Source organism: Littorina saxatilis, linkage group LG7 (genome assembly GCF_037325665.1).
Source record: "Littorina saxatilis isolate snail1 linkage group LG7, US_GU_Lsax_2.0, whole genome shotgun sequence".
Classification (NCBI taxonomy): domain Eukaryota; kingdom Metazoa; phylum Mollusca; class Gastropoda; order Littorinimorpha; family Littorinidae; genus Littorina; species Littorina saxatilis.
The window spans coordinates 34240523-34260470 of NC_090251.1; the positions used below are offsets into that span (position 1 = coordinate 34240523).

General features: G+C 41.1%; 1 protein-coding gene and 1 long non-coding RNA gene across 2 annotated transcripts; one reads left to right on the plus strand and one right to left on the minus strand.

Annotated features, from left to right (window-relative positions):
- Nucleotides 1-2614: 2614 nt before the first annotated feature.
- Nucleotides 2615-3325, plus strand: LOC138971243 (uncharacterized). Its single transcript, XR_011457203.1, has 2 exons — nt 2615-2757; nt 3114-3325. It is a non-coding gene; the product is annotated as an uncharacterized lncRNA (long non-coding RNA).
- Nucleotides 3326-6346: 3021 nt separating this feature from the next.
- LOC138971241 (protein starmaker-like) lies at nt 6347-12180 on the minus strand. The gene is made up of 2 exons (XM_070343932.1): nt 10149-12180; nt 6347-9658 (listed from the first exon to the last, which is right to left on the minus strand). The coding sequence occupies exons 1-2, from the start codon at nt 11742-11744 to the stop codon at nt 9143-9145; spliced, it is 2112 nt and encodes a 703-aa protein (XP_070200033.1). The 5' UTR covers nt 11745-12180; the 3' UTR covers nt 6347-9142.
- Nucleotides 12181-19948: the final 7768 nt, after the last annotated feature.

The following is a 19948-nucleotide window of genomic DNA, read 5'->3' on the forward strand; positions in this document are numbered from 1 at the left end:
TGTGACATATCTGATGTGACAGTAACATTTTGGCTTGCAATACAAATCGGCGTGACAGGAGAAAAATTTGACCCGAGATCAACAAACAACATTCAAAAAGAATTCCCTCTGTTTCATGAGTTATTATGCATAAAATAGCAGTCTATGTTTCTACTACTCCTTGAATAATTCTGTCTTTCCAAACATCTGTGAACTTTCCATCTCATCTTTTCAATCGCTCACCCTTATCTTCCCTACCTGACATCAGAATGGTTCAAAAGACGGGCACTTAGCCAAGTGATTAGGACATCCGTCTTTTGTGAAAGGTTTGGGGTTCGAATCTTGGCCTTGCCTAGTGTATAGATGTTTCTGATCGTCCAGGTCAACTTATATGCAGACCTGCTATTCATTTATCGCCATTCATGTGTACACACCGGGACAAGACCAATAATGCATGGGAAAGATATAGTAATCCATGTTCGAGTGGTTATAGAAACACGAAAATACCTTGCATACATCCCCCGGAATCAGAATATGACTGCCTAAATGGCTGGGAAAAAACGGGCATATATATGTCAAAGCCCCTTCGTACCTACAAGTGTATGTGGGAGTCGCATCCCCACAAACGCAGAAGGATAGTTTAAAAATACATACATGTACTACAGTAGCTACAGAAGTAAAAACTTTTCATCACAGCTATTGCTCGGAAGAACCTACCACCTCCCCCGACGAGTAATACAGATATAACTGAAAGATTAAGTCATGTTGATGTCTGCTCCAAAATCTGTCAATATATTTGTCTATTCATGGGTCATTTAGCATCAACAGCTGCTGCCAATTGATATGGTCATGTGAGAATTACTGCACAGCTAAGCGTACCTACTACCCTGAACAAAGACAGGAAGATATACAATTTCTGTGACATATCCATGCACAGCTCATGTGTTTCAACGCATAGATAAGTACTGTCAGCTGCTGCTAATTATATATGATCACATGAGAATTACTGAGCTTTCCTACATTCTTGAACAAAGACAAAAAAACACCGTACTTCTCAGACACAGACACGGTCACATCTCGGTGTACAGCTGATGTGTTCTAAAACAATGACTTTGAACTCAATGCAAATCCGACCCAACTTGTTTTTCTGCACCTGTAAAGAGATTACCTTAGTCAAAGGTTACAGGTCAGAGAAAAAAGTGAACTGTGTTTTGAAAGTTTTACTGATTAACAAAGGAAGCTTTAGCGAAGACTTACTAAAGAGTACATCTCTGAAAATGTCCCATCACAATTCCCTTCAGTGCGTCAAAGGGCGCATTGAGATTACCTACCACTGCGCCACCAAATGTACACTTTACATCGGAATACACACACACTCAAACAAACACACATACATACAACACGATATAGCGGCTAATTTTCAGATGGCACCATATTGCATCTTTGTTCAAAAACGCGTACATGCATCTTAGACGCTTTTTGCCTTCGACTATGTCCCATCGGAATTTAGTTGAGGGAGACAAATGTCCCATTGCCTTTTTCTCCCAGGCTAAGCCCTGTATCTCACCCATAATCTGTGTGCACAATGTACTATATATGTCTTATCTCTGTGAGACAGAATGAAAGCAAAATTTCTTTTTTCACTTTCTTTATTTGGTGTTTAACGTCGTTTTCAACCACGAAGGTTATATCGCGACGGGGAAAGGGGGGAGATGGGATAGAGCCACGGGATAGAGCCACTTGTTAATTGTTTCTTGTTCACAAAAGCACTAATCAAAAAATTGCTCCAGGGGCTTGCAACGTAGTACAATATATGACCTTACTGGGAGAATGCAAGTTTCCAGTACAAAGGACTTAACATTTCTTACATACTGCTTGACTAAAAATCTTTACAAACATTGACTATATTCTATACAAGAAACACTTAACAAGGGTAAAAGGAGAAACAGAATCCGTTAGTCGCCTCTTACGACATGCTGGGGAGCATCGGGTAAATTCTTCCCCCTAACCCGCGGGGGGTCTTTTTTCACCAAGAACATAACAATGGTCATTCATCAAGAAAATGTTTGTAAAGTAGACTGCCTGACAGAAATTACATTGTTTTCTCTTGTTGCCTACTTTAGTAAATTTGAATAGACTAATGTTTATACTGTAAAAACAAGTTCAACTTTTTAAGTCATCCATACCATAAAATAAACTGTAATTTGCTAAAAAAAATTTCTGACAAATCAGAAGTTACAGTAATCAGAAAAACAAAATCCTCATTCTTTCACACACACAATTACACTTTATTTTTTTCACAAAAATATTTTATTTCATTTCAATTTTTATCAATGTTACATACGTTTGAGCAAGCAGGAATGTGATGCACACAGTGCATTATAATGATTATCCCACTACCTATGAAGTATGAGTCAATATACTCCAAACCACTGGCACATGAAAACGACATCTTTACCCATATTATCACGACCGCAGGCACACAAAATCCTTCGTATTTTTGAAATAACTGAATGTCTGAACCATTCACAATCAACGAAAGTAAAGTCACGGAAGAATAAAATAATTATGTACAGCATTGACCTACTGTATGTTGTCCATTTGTGTGTCTAGTCTCAAATCAACAATATTTATGCAAATTAAGCATTATGCAAAGGCCATCAGTCCCTGGATGACTCCTGTTGAAAGACATCAGTAAGGTTCCTTAAACATCACAACTCAGCCATTCCCTTTAAACAAAGGGAAGTTCTCAATCATTCAAAATAAGACATGTCTGGGGTGTTGCAGGTAGCTCTGTTTCCTCCTTGGGGATGAAGCTACCAGGGGAAGGGATTGTGGTGGAGGTGCGGGTAGAGGGGTAGCCCTCCCGGTGCCTATCCCAAGACCGACCGTGCGTGGTCTATGACCACATCCTCTACGAGGTGACCCTATCAACTAGGCAGCGCAAGCCCCTAGGCGAAACACGGCGGATCTAGAGGAGAGAACCTCGATAAAAAATTTGAGCTGCCATGAAGACGGAGCATGTTGGCTGAGGACAGCGGGCAGACCTTCTGTGCCGACACCCATCTACAGGAGAAAATCAGGCATGCACGCATCAAACCCAACATGGCCATACAAACGGAGACATGTCTCAGGCACATTAATTCTCATCTCCAAATTAAACAAAGACTTGGGAAACTGTGCTGCATTTTGTTTACATTCTTAATATTTTTGCAATAGAACCGGTAAGCATTCATGAGTTCAGTTAAAACCAATAACTGCTGCCAGTAACCGTTTGTCTGCCTGAGTGGTTTTGATTTTGACTGAAGAGATGCCAACAGATTCAGCCAAGCAACCATTACACTAACCAAAATACATGTAGAAGACAGCATCAATCAGTACCAAGCTTGTTATCTAAATAAAACAGGGCATTTTACTGACTGAAGCTAAAACAATAATTTTGTTTGTTTGTTTATTTGTTGCTTAACGTCCAGCCGACTACGTAGAGCCATATCAGGACGAGGAAGGGGGGGATGAAGGGGGCCACTTGTCAAGCGATTCCTGTTTACAAATGCACTAACCCATTACTTGTGTCCCAGCAGGCTTTAGTAAAACTAAATTAATACCTACTGGAAGATTACCAGTTTCCAGTATGTTAAAATAGGCTTAACCTATCTACTGCTGGGCTTACATCAGAACACTAACAGATTAAACTATACATGAATCGCGAGACAAGCGGCAAGAGAAGAGATTTTTTGGAAAAAATACAGGTGAATGAGCAAGAAGGCAGAAAAAAGAAAAGAATTCATGAAGAAAAAGAGAGCATGACAGGAAAGAGGAACCAAAAATCTACCTAACAGCAAACTAGAAAGCTCCTGCGGTTCCAAAAACAGGAGGGGCCTTTAATTTCATAACCGCAGTGCCCCACTGCGGGAAGCTAAAACAATAAATACACATGCATTCAATTGAATACCATAAAGATCGAGGGCATAGGTACATTAAAATAATAGCAGCTAAATCAGTTGTTTTTTTTATATAGAAACCTTTTCATTGCTACTTTTACCTGAGTTAGGATCATCAACAAAACACATCCACATCAAAATCTTTAAAAAAAATGACCAAAAAAAGTGTTACTGAACACTGAAATTGAGAATCTGTTACATATATAACGCTGGCAGCAGCGCCAGCCAGTAAGTTAAGGCACATGGTACGTTCTTATCATAGATTATTAACACTCATTCTTGTGAAAACAGCTCAGTTCACCATCTCTTACATAGGATAAGAACATCCCTCCAGTTGGTCACATACCAAAAAGCAATAACCTAGGTGCTCCCTCAGGCATGGGAATTGAAAACTGTAAAAAAGGCTGAAAATTTATAACTGAAGATGCGAAGCGTCAAGTCGACGGCGCAAAGCGCCTAGCCTTATTAGGGGGGTCCGGGGGCATGCCCCCCCGGAAAAAAATGTTTCCAAAGAACCCAGATGGTGCAATCTGGTGTCATCTGAGCTCCAAGTTTGCCATTAAATTCTGTTTTTAGAATCAGTGTTTTTAGTACCAATTTTTGCTTTTTTGAAGAAAAACAAGAAGAGCAAATGCTCGATCGAGTCACTTTCGCAGTTCTGAATATTATATGAGGCAATTTTTCCTTCAAGACATACCTGTGACCTTGAAAAAGGTCAAAGGTCACCAAAGCAGACGTCAAAGTGTAGAGGTCACTGGGAGTCACGTTCACATAAAATTTGAGCCCGGTCACTTTTATAGTTTCCGAGAAAAGCCCAACGTTAAGTTGTGTGTTGCCGAACAGAAAAGGCTAGTTATCTCCCTTGTTTTTCTGATAACGTTCGTAAAAGGCTACAGATGTAAATACTTTGATGTAAAGAATAATCCTACATAGTTTCAATCACATCCGATGAACTTTGTCAAAGATATAAAATGTCTAATTTTTCCTTTGACGCTGACCTGTGACCTTGAAAAAGGTCAAAGGTCAACGAAACCATCGTTAAAGTGTAGAGGTCATTGGAGGTCACGACTAAACAAAATATGAGCCCGATCGCTTTGATAGTTTCCGAGAAAAGTCCAACGTTAAGGTGGTGTCTACGGACGGCCGGCCGGACAGACTAACACTGACCGATTACATAGAGTCACTTTTTCTCAAGTGACTCAAAAATATATACATGTATTATATGGTTTAAATTTGTTAAAAAATTGATCTGTTGAGACAAACAGGAAAATGTAACTTGTAACACAATCTGTGCAATCTGGTTTACTTTCAAACATAAAAGTTAAAGTAACTGAGGCGGGCGGTAGCAGTGCATGAACAAAGTACGGAAAGTTTTCGCGGGCTTTTGCGCAAAGGCAAAAGTAACCGGTGCTTTTTTTGTGTGCCTCCCCCCTTTATTTTTTCGGCGGACACTTTTGCTTTATCGGCGGAACAAAAAAACCGGACAATTCCCATGCCTGTCTCTGTATATCGTGGAATGGTTTCATGAATTAATTAATCTTGTAACAGCCACAATGGGAGACATTAATTCATTAAAAACATTCCAACTCGACACAGCAGGCGGTCAGTGTCGATTTTTTTAATGTGACCAAGACGAAGAATGATCTAATCCCATGTTAAGAGCCTGGCCAGATCTGAGATGGTGAGCCAAATTCTTTCTTTCTTTATTTGGTGTTTAACGTCGTTTTCAACCACGAAGGTTATATCGCGACGGGGAAAGGGGGGAGATGGGATAGAGCCACTTGTCAATTGTTTCTTGTTCACAAAAGCACTAATCAAAAATTTGCTCCAGGGGCTTGCAACGTAGTACAATGTATTACCTCACTGGGAGAATGCAAGTTTCCAGTACAAAGGACTTAACATTTCTTACATACTGCTTGACTAAAATCTTTACAAAAATTGACTATATTCTATACAAGAAACACTTAACAAGGGTAAAAAGAGAAACAGAATCCGTTAGTCGCCTCTAACGACATGCTGGGGAGCATCGGGTAAATTCTTCCCCCTAACCCGCGGGGGGTGTGAGCCAAATTGTTTTCACAGGAAAAATTGTGTCTTCAGGGATGCAGACTTTTGTTATGTACATGAATGGAGGTTACATTGCTGTCTACATCCAGCACCCTGTGCAAGTTCACAAACACACAGAGAATAGAACAGCGTGGCTTCGTTTCAATTTCTCTGTCTTGCATCCATTTCAATTTCTCTGTCTTGCATCAGCCGTGCACCAAAATCACCTGCTCATGAATACACCTTGAATGTTACTGCATGCTTTGCCATAAAACTGTACACATTAATGGAGGAAATTCATGTGCAAGCAACCACTGAATCAACCAAAGGTACATGACATCGGTTTTTTTTTTTTTTTTTTGGGGGGGGGGGGGGGGGGGGGGGGGAGGGGAGTCTGACTGCATTCTAAGCCACACTATACTAGATAGTCGAGGTTCTAGTAAATAATTTATTTATCATTACATACACCGTAATTACATTTTCCTCCAATCCTTGAGAACTTTGCTTGATTCTTGATTTTGGAACATTAGCAGGCTATCTGTCGAACTTGAACTATTCAGTGTTCAACATGAATTTTTTGTTTTGTTTTTTTGCTTAACGCCCAGCCGACCACGAAAGGCCATATCAGGGCGGTGCTGCTTTGACATATAACGTGCGCCACACACAAGACAGAAGTCGCAGCACAGGCTTCATGTCTCACCCAGTCACATTATTCTGACACCGGACCAACCAGTTGTGTACCAAAAAAAGCACAACAAAATGAATTGAGCATAACGAAAGTACCTGAGACATAGTGACAAAGCAATTAAGAATAGATGAAGGAAACTATTATAACAGATTTTAACTAGATGTGGCAAAAGCAGCCCCCCCCCCCCCCTTCCATGTTTTTGTTGACATTCTGATAAAAAATAATGTACATGTAGTATCATACATACAAAAATCTTTTAAGGAAGCTATCCCAACAAATAGTAAAATGACTCAAAAATTAAAAGCAAAGTGTAAATGATTCAAATTTTACTTAAAATGAAAATTACATGACCGACAAAGAAGCAATCTAAATCAAGGGTAAACCAGAAAGATATTCTAAAGAAACAAAAACTAACAAACACAAAAAGAACCAAAGCAAAACGCAAAGAGCATAATTGTAAAGTTATGATGTTGCGCTATATAAATGCTCATTTATTATTATTATTTACGATTTGTTTTTTTGACCAACCGAAAACAATTTGAAAAACATCAACGGAGTGAAAACAAAAACCTAGACAGCTTTCTACTCATTGATTTTGACAAGACCTGTAAGTATAGTCACGCCTTTCCCAGGAATGGAATTTTCTTGGCTAGGGTCTAGTAAGCAAGACTTTAGTACGTACGTCATAAAAATCAAACCTTCCATGCCAACTGAACAATAACCTTAATGTTTTGCATTTTGGCAACTTGCCAGCAAGCTGCAAGCATTAAATGGCAGTGTGTACATTGTCATTCACTCAAATAAAATAACATTGTACAACTCACAGCCATTTATTCAATCCAGACAGGTTTGCATAGAGCCATTTCATCATTCATGACTCAGTTAAATTAAAACAACACTGGCAGTATAGCACCCTGTTTCACTGCAGTGGGCAGCACAGTTTTATGTTTATATAATTTATGTGTACTGTTAGCAAAACACATCATTTTACAAAGAGAAAAGAACAATGGGACTACCAGTAGACATTGCAATGCACTTTTCAGCTTTGAAAATGTAGTTTGTTTAGTAAACTTGCAGGTCACAGGTTAATGATTCATTTACAGGTGTGGCTCTGATGAAAGACACTAGTCCTGTTACACACTGTGGGAGGTCTCTTTCAATACATACAAACCTGTCATAAATGTTCATGATGAAATCAATACCTATAGTGACCAATGCAAACCTGCCATGATATCTATGTCCCATGTGAGTAATTTAATGCTATGCTATGAACACTATCTTAATTTACTGTCAGCTCTTTCATCACACCCTATTGTAGCGAAAAAGGGCTAAGATTAATAAGAATGAGAACCTGAGCCCTGTCTAATAAAAGCCAGTCAACAAAGAACAGTTCATTTTGCTTTTTTTTTATTTTTAGGATGAACCAACTATCCAAAGATATTGCTAGTTCTTACTTTAGGCCTAATCCACATGAAAACTGGTGCAAAAAGTACCATTCATACTAAAGTACTGAAAAACACATAAACATCTCTGGCAATCCCATTCCCCCACAAACGTGAATGGGATGGAATGAAAAGTATACACAGACATGGAAATGTAACATTGCACAATCACTGAATCACAAGTCTTTTGAACAGCTCAGGCTAAACAGAAGTAATATCCCGAAGTGTTATTGACAACAGATCATGTTTGGAAATAACTCTGTTTGGTTTGTATGGGTCGTGGAAGAGCGAGTACCATTGCTTTTTCTTGGACAAATAATCAACACGTCGTACCGGTACATGTATATGAGACTTACCCCCTCGTTATTGACTGGCCAATAATGTCACGTTGGAAATAATGTCACGTTGGGAAAAGTTTCCCAACATGGCATTACAAGCGATAGGGTGTGTCTCAAACAAGTACATGTACACAGGAACCACGTGTCAATTATTTGTCCAAGAAAAAGTAAGGGTACTCACTCGTTCACAACCCATACAAAGTCGACAAGTTATTTTCAGAATTTGTCTATTACAGCAACCTTGAATTCTGTTGTTTTCTGATTTATGACAAAGTACTGCTTGAAGAAAAGGCAAATATGGAATCCGTTTCTAAATAATGTTTTACAACCAGTTTGTTTCAAGTCTTTAGCTATAACACAGTTCTCAATCTGGAACCCCTGGACAAGTTTTGTTATTAGTTATCGCTTGATTTGATTTACAACCTCAATGTAGCTCTCTTATAAACGTCTGATCAACAGGTAACCAAAAAGACCTTCAAAAAACAAAACGTCAACAGCTTTGACTGAAAATCTGCCCAGAATAGAGCTGATAGGGATACTTTGCCTTCCGTCAATTGAATACCTATAGCACAAATGACACCGGTGCTGCAGAAAGAAAAAGCAATTTGGCTGCTTGGATATGTCCGAGTTCACACGTTCTTGCATCAAACATATACTTGTTTTTTTGACTAGGAATGTTTCACTTTGAAATACCATACAAACACCTGTTTATTCATTCCCAAACTCAATGACAAACCCATCATCTTCTTCAACTTCCTCATCATTATCTTTCTCATCCTCGGATTCATCGCCATCCTCTTTTTCTGACTCCGTGGACACACTGCTCTCAGACCAAAAGGCAACGCCATAATCATCATTTTCCTCTTCGCTATCATCATCAACATCCGTTTTCTCCTTTGCGTCATTGGGATGTTTCAATAATTTTACGGCCGCTGATTGTTTCTGTTCACCGACACCAGAGTTTACTTGTACATCTGATGCACCATCACAGACATCAACACCACTATCGTTGGAATAGAGTCCTCCAGAAGAAGACATCCTGTCGCCCTGACATTTGTCGTCTTCTTCAAAATCGCACTTGGAAGACTTCATCCTGAGAATGTGACGAGCTCTGCCATTATGCTGTTTGGAGATATCTCGCAGCTTCTGGATCTCCATCACGGTCAGGGTTTCGCGTTCAATTGTGTGCACCTCATCCACATCGTTGCCGCATGCAAACTGGACCTGTGGAAATAATATGAGACACTTTGAAAACGAATCCAAGGAAAATACATGTACAGATGAGTTTTAAGTGACAAACGATTTTCCATGTGGACAGGAGCACGTGTTTCTGACACACTCCTGGCTAGTGATTAGCCCCTCCAATGTTTGTTAGAGGTTTTCACTCTTCCACAACAAAAACAAACCAGAGTCATTTTCGGAATTAGTCTATTGCTGAACTTTTCTGTACTTCTAACACAGTCAAAGTGGCCACTAATCATTAAGAACAACCGTGTGTGTGATTACACACTGACAAAAAAACCAAATAAACAAGCTAAAGTTGTACTTATTCAATGACTTAAAATATACATTGCTTAAAAGTTAAATACAATCTGCAGGGAGTTACTATACATGTCACATGTCATTTTGCGGACTATTTGGGCGGGTAGGGGAGATAATCGAGGATTTACAAAAAACTAGAGCAATTACTTTGAGATCCGTTTTGTTCTCTTACCTTGCTTGTACGGCCAGGAGGTACTCTCTGTGGATGGTGCATATCCCAACGCCTGTTGGCTTCACGATCTGGCTTAGGCGGTGACCGCTTCTGCTCAGCATTATTTTCTTGGTCAATTTCCTTCTCCTTGGATTTCTTGTGCAGAAAGTTGGCCTCGCTGAGCTCGCATACCCGGAAACAGTTCATCGCTTCTGCCTGGCTTTCCAGGTCAACTTCATTATCACTTTCATCATCTTGATCATCACTGTCAGCATCATCATCCTGACTGTCATCATCACTACTGGCAGTGTCAACATCCACCTCACTCCATCCACTCAGACCGCCACATTGGAACTGTACATTTTGAGGTTCTTCCATGCTGCAGACCACATTTGGTACAATTCTAATGGCTGTATCTTCTTGGTTATCCAAACAATCAGCTGTTATACCAGAATCTACACTTGAGCTGGCATCATCATTTTGCAAGTCATGACTAAAAGAAGGCTCTGCTATACTTTCTTCCTCAGCAGGAGAAGGCTTTGATGGAAGGTGCTGACTTTTTTGCATACTGGAATGAATTGCTGCCATGTTTTTTTCCTGAAGAGGTTCAGCACTTATCTCCTGATCACAGTCTTTGCACAGGCGGATACTGGGTTCTAGGGCTCCTGAAGTGCAATGACTGACAGTAATAAGGTCCTGTGAATCGGGAGGGCTATCACACTTCACAAGTACCTTGACTTCAGAGTGGCTCACACTAGTGGACTTGTCACAACCAGCAGTCATGGATTGTTCAATATTATCAGGTTTGGGAGTGTACATACCACTCTTGGGGTGCAACACAGGAGTTTTAAAATCACTATGAGGACTGCTGTTGGTGACTTTTTCATGCATAGGCTTACAACCCAGTGGTGGCACAGGATGCGGGTGATGATAGCTTTGCATTGCAAAAGGTTCACAAGTGTTCAACAAAGTTCCAACCAGATTCGGAGCACCCGTTTGGAGTGGAAAATGACCAGAGCTAGGCGGCTGCCACAGTTGGCTACCTGAATGAAATGCGTCAAAGAGATGACAGGGGAACACGCCCTGTGGTAGCCAGGGGTAGCCATGAGCCATCATCACATTCACACCCCAGTTTTTGTACTGGCTAGGTCGCTGAAGTCCAGAAGGATGCGCCATCTTCACTGTTGATGGCATCGCCTGCCTGGCCACACAGTTTACAGACTGCCTGCTGTCTATCAGCTGGTCCAGTGCACTTATTCCTCCTTGAGCCATTGTTTGGGGGGATACTGTCAGCTGGTTTGAAGACAAACCAGGTTTCTGGGGTGTGAGATGGGGCATCCAGTTTCCAAGAAACCCGTTGCACACGCTTGTTGACACCCCTTGGCGGTGAAACTGATACACCGGTGTCCTATGCCTATGGATACCCTTCGATTGTACTGCTGGTCCGTCCTCTGACGAAACCTCCCCCGTACTGTCTAATCGTAGAAATGGTGGCATAACCATTTTGGGATTTGCTGATGAACTTATATTCAAACCAGGATTCACAGAAGCACTGTAGTTTCTAGCGTAGTTGCCATGCTGCCTAGGGGCTGGTTGAGAACCATGTGCCGCTTTCATTACAAAATGTCCGATGTTGTGAAAAGTTTGAGAATAAATAGTAACAAAACTCACGCTTTATTCGGCTTCCCCCATACCATCACAGTCAATAATATACAAATTCTTGCCTTCGTGGAAGGGAATAACTCCGTAAGCGGGAAAATCTGTAACTGCGAGCGCTGTGAACAAGGAACCAGCTGGCGGCGGTGTCTTCCCTCCCATCCAAAACCATTCACCTTTGGAATGATACTCGTCCAGATATTTGAACTGCCTGGCTTTGAGACAAACACAATACTGGTGTGAAAGTCTTTTCTCGCTGATACTTTCTTTGATCGACAATTCCATTACTTTCAAGCTCAAGGTATCAAAATGTTCAACTTCTTTTTGTGTGGTAAACAGGTGACTGATCCATGGTGTTCAGGATGGTTCATTGCTGGTAGATTGACCGGAGTGTTCTGTTTGACGTCACAGTGTGTATGGGAGAGGAAATATAGTTCTAACACTCGTGATGACATTTTTCTCTACATATGTATTTTATTCGTTGTTCGTTGATAAATCCAAATATTGTCAGTATCTTAGATGTTTGTGGTCTGATACCATGTCAGTTTTCAATTGTTTTTATTTTGTCGCGAAGAAAGTGTTACATATCCATACGCTAATTATGCAAGTTACTATGTAAGGATCAATCGTCTGCGGATTGCATCAGCCGGCCTAAAAAGTATCACGATCGCAGTTTCATCGCAAAAAAGTACAGCAGCTGTTGTGAATTTCTTTAAAAATTGTGCTTTTACTTTAAAACTGCAGAATTTTTGCGAAGTTTCAGGCCAAATCAGTGCTTGTCGTTTGAATCGGAGATGAAGCCCACGGCATGGAAATTCCGGGAAAACTCTAGCTGGGTAGACATCTATTTTTAGCTTGGTCCTATTTTTAGCATCATCCATGCATTCCGATAGCCGGACGAGGGCATGCGAAACCGCTAGAATCCCCGAATGTATTATAATCTGTTTTGGGTAAACAAAAAATACATCGATTTCTCGGATATTTTGTTGTTGATATTCTAGTAACATTGCAGTTTCCCTCAGGCGTAAATAACCTTTTTTGCATGGCGTCAAACGCCTATCAATAATGTGACACATGCATCACGATGGCAAGTGAACTATGAATCAGTTTTGGTCCAAAAACGTGGGTTTTTTTAAAATTAATTTTAGGTACTCTGTGCAACATATCATTATTTTGCAATGTAAAGTTTGTCATTGTCAACCTCTGTCTAGCAATGAAATGATCATTTTCAAAATAGTTTATGAACATTTAGACACCATTTTGAAAACTGTTAATTGACGCTTGGACGGTTTTCTCAGAATCATTATTTGAGCTTTAGTGCCGTCATTGGGACATACATGTATTCATCTTCCAGACTTAAACTGTCCATTTTTCTTGCTATTTTTTTGTTTGTATTTTCACCAGAAATAATGTCTTTGTGCAGTTACGGAGAGACATTTTAAAAAGTACCCAGGAATGATTTCAGAACTTTTGTCAAAGTACAAAAACTTGCCTTTTTTCTGAAATTTATTTTGTTCTCGTGATATCTAAATAGGAAATAAAATCTCAGGGGCGGATCCAGGGGGGGTTTCCGGGGTTTCCGGACCCCCCCCCCCCCCCCCCCCTTAGCCTAAACATTTTTTTTCTAAATAAATAAAAATTAAATAAATTTGAAAATTAAGACAAACTTATGGCTCAGATTGCTCCATCTTCCTTGATTGTTATCAACATTTTTCCGGGGGGCATGGTCTTTGTCTTCTTAGTGGCGGTTTGAGAAAGTAGTTGGGTAATTTGTTGGCTCAGGTTACACCAGGTCAGTCAATCGTCCTTGTTTTTATCCAAATTTGTCTTCTTAAATTTACTTGTTGGAAGGTGTATTAGAGGACGTTTCTTGGCTCAGAGTGCACCAGTTTGCTCCATTTTCCTTGTTTTTTTAAAACATTTTTCAGGGGGGGGGGGGCACTTGCCCCCGGACCCCCCTAGGCGGTTCGAACGCTTCATGCCCTCAACTAAACACTTCGCGTCGCCGAATTGACCCTTAAAAATAAGTTGGAAACCCCTCCTAAAAATGATGTGATCCGCCCCTGAATCTGTTTATACATTTGAAGAAGTTGTTGCATCTAAGGGCCTTTTTGAGTAAAATAAACTTCTTCTTCTTCTCAAGTTCTGCGTTCGTGGGCTGAAACTCCCACGTACACTCGTGTTTTTTGCACGAGTGGAATTTTACGTGTATGACCGTTTTTACCCCGCCATTTAGGCAGCCATACGCCGCTTTCGGAGGAAGCATGCTGGGTATTTTCGTGTTTCTATAACCCACCGAACTCTGACATGGGTTACAGGATCTTTTTCGTGCGCACTTGGTCTTGTGCTTGCGTGTACACACGCGGGGGGTGTTCGGACACCGAGGAGAGTCTGCACACAAAGTTGACTCTGAGAAATAAATCTCTCGCCGAACGTGGGGACGAAAAGTCACGCCGACAGCGGCCAACTGGATACAAATCCAGCGTGCTTGTCCCGGCGACTGAGCTACATCCCCGCCCAGTAAAATAAACCATACTGCAAAGTCAGTTCTATCTTTATTTTTCCGGAAGACTGAATCTATCCCAAAATTAGTGACTACATCTTTTATTAAAAAAAAATTTTAAAAAAAAACCGTCCACTTTGACACATAGTTCATTCAAATATCACTTTTAATGAAAACAAACTTTGGTTTTCTGAGGATTTTTATCAAGCACCTGGAAACAAAACTTGAGAAGCTAACCGTGTCAAAGAAACAAAACTTAAGGAGTCACTGACGTGACACACACGTGACACACTGACGTACACCGGCACACACACACTCACACCGTCACCGGACACACAACTTGACATATGATGAGCGGCCTCAGTTCTCAAACTGAAGAGCATGACTGACGGACGGACTTGGAACGGAGAGGTCAGTCCTGGCCACCCGGCGATGGTACGGCCTGAGTAAGAGGCTGTGACTGTGACACTGACACACACTGACAAACAAAACACACACACACGGCACACACACACACACTGACACACACTGACACACACAAGACACACACACACACACTGACACACACATACATACATACATACAAACTGACATACATACGGCATAGCCTACATCTATATATATATACGACTAGTGTCTGTCTGTCTGTCTGTTCGCGATGCACGGCCAAAGTTCTCGGTGGATCTTTTTCAAATTTGGACACCGTATTCAGCTACACCCCGGACACAACCTCATCGATGAGATATTTCAACACGTGCTCTCAGCGCGCTGAACCGATTTTTTGTGTGTGTGTTTTTTTGTTGTCGGGATCCACTACCAGTAACTTTTCCTTATCTTCTCCAGTGTTTTCAGCCGCGATTATCTCCCTTCCTCCGTGTGGCGTCAATCCATATTCCCGTTACTACGTTACTATTTTTAGAAGGTTACTACACGTTACTATTTTTAGAAGGTCTCCAGTGTTTTGCGCGTTTATCTCCTTTCCTTCGTGCGCCGGCGAAGCCGGCGTACACCCGGGTCCCAGGCGCAGCCTGGTATTCGGCTCTACTTCTTTCCGGCGAAGCCGGTACCCGGCGAAGCCGGTAATCATCTAGTACATACATACATCCATACATCCATACTCATACATACATACATACGGGTCCTGCTAATTACCGTCAACTACTGTCAACTGCCGTTATGGAACTACCGTCAACTACCGTCAACTTTTTGTGTGTCTTGAACTTCTTTTTTTTCTCCTAAATGCAGGTGGCTGAGTTCGAAACCTGCGAAGGTAGCGGAATCGCCATTCAGTTTGGGGCGATGAAGCACGGGATTTTTGTGATTCACGAAGTAGAAGTGGATGAGAAGTGGATGACTAGGACAAAGTGAAGTATTGGACATGCCTGTGAAAAGTAAGCCTGATTCATGCTACATGCACCCTTATATTTGTTTTGAGAGCCGGATTATCGACGAAATCGATGCAACAATTTCAATGCAAGGGAGGTAACTCTTGTTACTCGAAAGCACAATTATTGATGACGTCATGTGATTAGTGCTTCCGCTCCTTCGAAAATCCTCGCACCGTCCGCAAATATAAGTCATGATTGCAAACAATTATGTAACAAAACACGATATAAGGACGAATTTTCTTATTTCTGATGAGGTTTTCGGGGTTATCGGAGACAAGTAGTACCGCCCCAAATTGCGATTCCGCTACCCGTTCGCAAGTTCAGTTTCGAACTCAGCCACCTGCATTTAGGGAAAACTTGAAAAGAAGTTCAAGACACACAAAAAGTTGACGGTAGTTCCGTAACGGCAGTTGACGGTAGTTGACAGTAATTAGCTGCAGCAGGACCGATACATACATACATACATAGGGCCTACATACTACATAGGCCTACATACATACATACATGTATACATACCGAACATACACACACACACATACACACAAACACATGACACACACGGCCGGGCACACACAAACACACACACTGTGACACACAGACTACGTGACACTCACACTGACACACACACACACCGTGCTACACTGGACACACATACACACAGACTGCGCGGTTGATCGGGGTGCGGTGGAGGACTTTTTTGATCGCAAGAGTGGTGATGACTACGTTCATCAAATTACACCATCAGGCGATGACAAAAAACACGCTTCCTGATTTTTCATCAATAACATTTTTAATGCAATCTCCATTCCTATAATTATCAACCCGCCTCAGTGCTCTATTCGGAAATTCAAGTTACATGTCAGTAATACATGCACATATATAGGAGAAATGTCACAAGGAAAAGCAGTAACTGTGTAGTAACTTGAACTTGAATCGATTTTGCCGCTATTGTAGTGCTTCCTGGTAAGTCTTTTCAGTAGCGTTGAAAGCTAGCTGGTAATGTACTCAGCGGTGCTTCTTGGTAAGCGGCCGGTCTTCATGCAGTAGCATTGAAAGGATTCATTGTGCAAAACTGACATATGATGCCGCTGGAAACTTGGCGGAAAACGACAAAAATAACATAAAGACATTTGGCCGCATTCAATGCCGAATAACTGCCGATATTTGCTGTTATATTACTATTCGTACCGTAACTTGAGTCGACGTCAATTTCAGTTTGGGTCACGTCACGGATAGACTGACTGACGGGCGCGGCCAAGTCAGACGTCGGCCCTGGGTTCGAAGTCCGGTGTGTGTGTGTGTCAGTGTGTGTGTGCGGTGTGCCAGTGTGCGCGGCGGTGTGTGTGTGTCCGTCAGTCGGTCACGGAGTGTCCGATGTGTCAGTGTGTGACGGTGTGTCCCAGTGTGTGACGGTGTGTGCGTCCGTCAGTGCTGTCCGTCATGACTCGATCCGCTATCAGTAATTCAACACCCGACTGAACACTTGAAACTCCGAGGCTGTATAGGCCTATAGCGGCTCTTGGCTCATTTCAAATCTGTAGGCCTATCTCTAGGCCGACAGCGCATCAAATACAAATTCCACTTTAGGGGCGAATGGGAAGACGAAATTTACGACTGGCCCAAAAAGGCGTCACAGTGACTGAATAAGAATTACAGTCTGGGATTCCCACTCAAAAGTACAGCCGTTTTCAATTTGAGTAACTAGGGGAAGGGCTCCTAATATGGACCGGCTCCTAATATGGACCACCTTCTGTTCTGACAAATTAACGGCGCTAGAGCGCTCAAAAAAGTTTTATTCGCTGTATTCACCCTCTCTGGATAACTTCAGTGCACATGTCAAAACAGTTGCAGAAACAGAAATCTCAAAACCGTTAGGCTTTTTCTATTTTTTTCACTTTTGGTAGCGTTCACTCTAAATTTGCCGCCTAAAACGGACTCGTTTCTGTCCACAGCCAAAGCTTTTATCACACAAAAATTGCTATATATGACAGCTAAAACCGTATTTGTTACATTTTAGCAATGTTGACCCCGAGTTTCTACTGCAAACACTGAAAAAATAATATCAAAATCTAAAAGTATGAGCGAGTCCCCTAATATGGACCTCCTTCAACAAATCCGACGAAGAAAATAAAAGCTAAAGGCTATTTTTCTTAATTCATTTAGAAGCTTGCTGGAAATAACCTATAACTAGCCCTCGAGATTTAAAAAAAATGCAACAAAAAGTCTTCTTTTCGTGGAAGTTGATAATTGCACTTATTTTTACTCTGTTTTTGATAAGCTTCTTTAGTTTCCTGGTGTGCTTCAAATAATGCTCTCATCAACCCGAATTGACAGATCAAGCTAGAGCATATTTCAATTAGGCTGACTTGTACACTAAGTTGTATCATGTTATTTTGAAATATAGGGGGCTTTTTACAGTGATTCGTGAAGGCTGCTTCACTGGTCCATATTAGGCGCCCAGGCTCCTAATATGGACCCTTTGTGATTTTTTCTGCATTTAATTTTTGCTGAATGTCTATCAAAGCTATTTCACTCTAATTAGGCCTAACGGTTAACCTAAGAGAGAAGGACTACCAAACACAAAATGAAACTTCTTCGCAAGAAAACAAGCTAGTTATCAACAAAAACTAAACAAAAAGTGGTCCATAATAGGAGCCCTTCCCCTATTTTTAGGTATTGCTGGTGTGTGGTCACATATTTACAACCCCCAACCTGAACCGTGGCGTATAGCTCTTGGTGTGATGACAGGTTTTTGTTGCTAGATATGATTAACTCAGTTTAACTGACTTGACTCGCCGCGTCTGGCAGTTTTTTTTTTATAGTTAAAGTGAATGACACCAGTCATAGAAAAAAACTATTATAAAATGTCCACACATTTAAGCCCTTTGGAGAGGCTGATACATGTAGAGTAGGCATACTTCTTCATGAACAAGTAAAACCGAATGCTGCAGTGACTCGACGACTGAAATAAAAATAACAACTTGATTCTAAACTGAGAAAACGGCCGGGCCGTAAGTGAGCTGTCAGGAACCAGGCTGAGTCACTGACAGATCTACATACGTCAGTTTAGATATTTGAACAGGCGAACAGCCAAACCACTGCCAGTCATATCGAGAGGCAAAGACCCTCATAAAACACTGATGGAAAGAGAAATTTACCAATAAAACCTCTGGCTACAAGCCACACCAAGACCCCCTCCATCTCCTAAGCCGTGCTGAGCAGGCTATCATCTTCCGCCTCCGCACTGGACACTGCTGCCTCAAAGCACACCTAAGGAGGATAGGTGTAGCAGAGTCTGCCACATGTGACTGTGGAGAGGGAGATCAGACTCCAGAACATGTTCTCCAAGCATGTCCCCTCCTCGACCAACTGCGAATCCAGACATGGCCTGACCAAACAGATCTGAGGACCAAAATGTGGGGAGCACTGGAGGACCTGGAAAGAACGTCCATGTTCATGGCATCCTCCAGATTCCGAGTCTGACACAACCGTCGTACGAAGAAGAAGAAGAAGAACAGGCTGTTTAAAGACATCTGTGTCTTTCAGACTTTCAACAAAAAAAGTGTTCTGATATATCGATTTTAGAACACAAGAGAAACAAGTCGCGTAAGGCGAAAATACAACATTTAGTCAAGTAGCTGTCGAACTCACAGAATGAAACTGAACGCAATGCAACGCAGCAAGACCGTATACTCGTAGCATCGTCAGTCCACCGCGCACGGCAAAGGCAGTGAAATTGACAAGAAGAGCGGGGTAGTACTTGCGCTGAGAAGGATAGCACGCTTTTCTGTACCACTCTTCGTTTTAACTTTCTGAGCGTGTTTTTAATCCAAACATATCATATCTATATGTTTTTGGAATCAGGAACCGACAAGGAATAAGATGAAAGTGTTTTTAAATTGATTTCGACAATTTAATTTTGATAATAATTTTTATATTTTTAATTTTCAGAGCTTGTTTTTAATCCAAATATAACATATTTATATGTTTTTGGAATCAGAAAATGATGGGGAATAAGATGAACGTAAATTTGGATCGTTTTTATAAAAAAACAATTTTTTTTTTAAATTTTCAGATTTTTAATGACCAAAGTCATTAATTAATGTTTAAGCCACCAAGCTGAAATGCAATACCGAAGTCCGGGCTTCGTCGAAGATTACTTGACCAAAATTTCAACCAATTTGGTTGAAAAATGAGAGCGTGACAGTGCCGCCTCAACTTTCACGAAAAGCCGGATATGACGTCATAAAAGACATCGAAAAAATGAAAAAAAC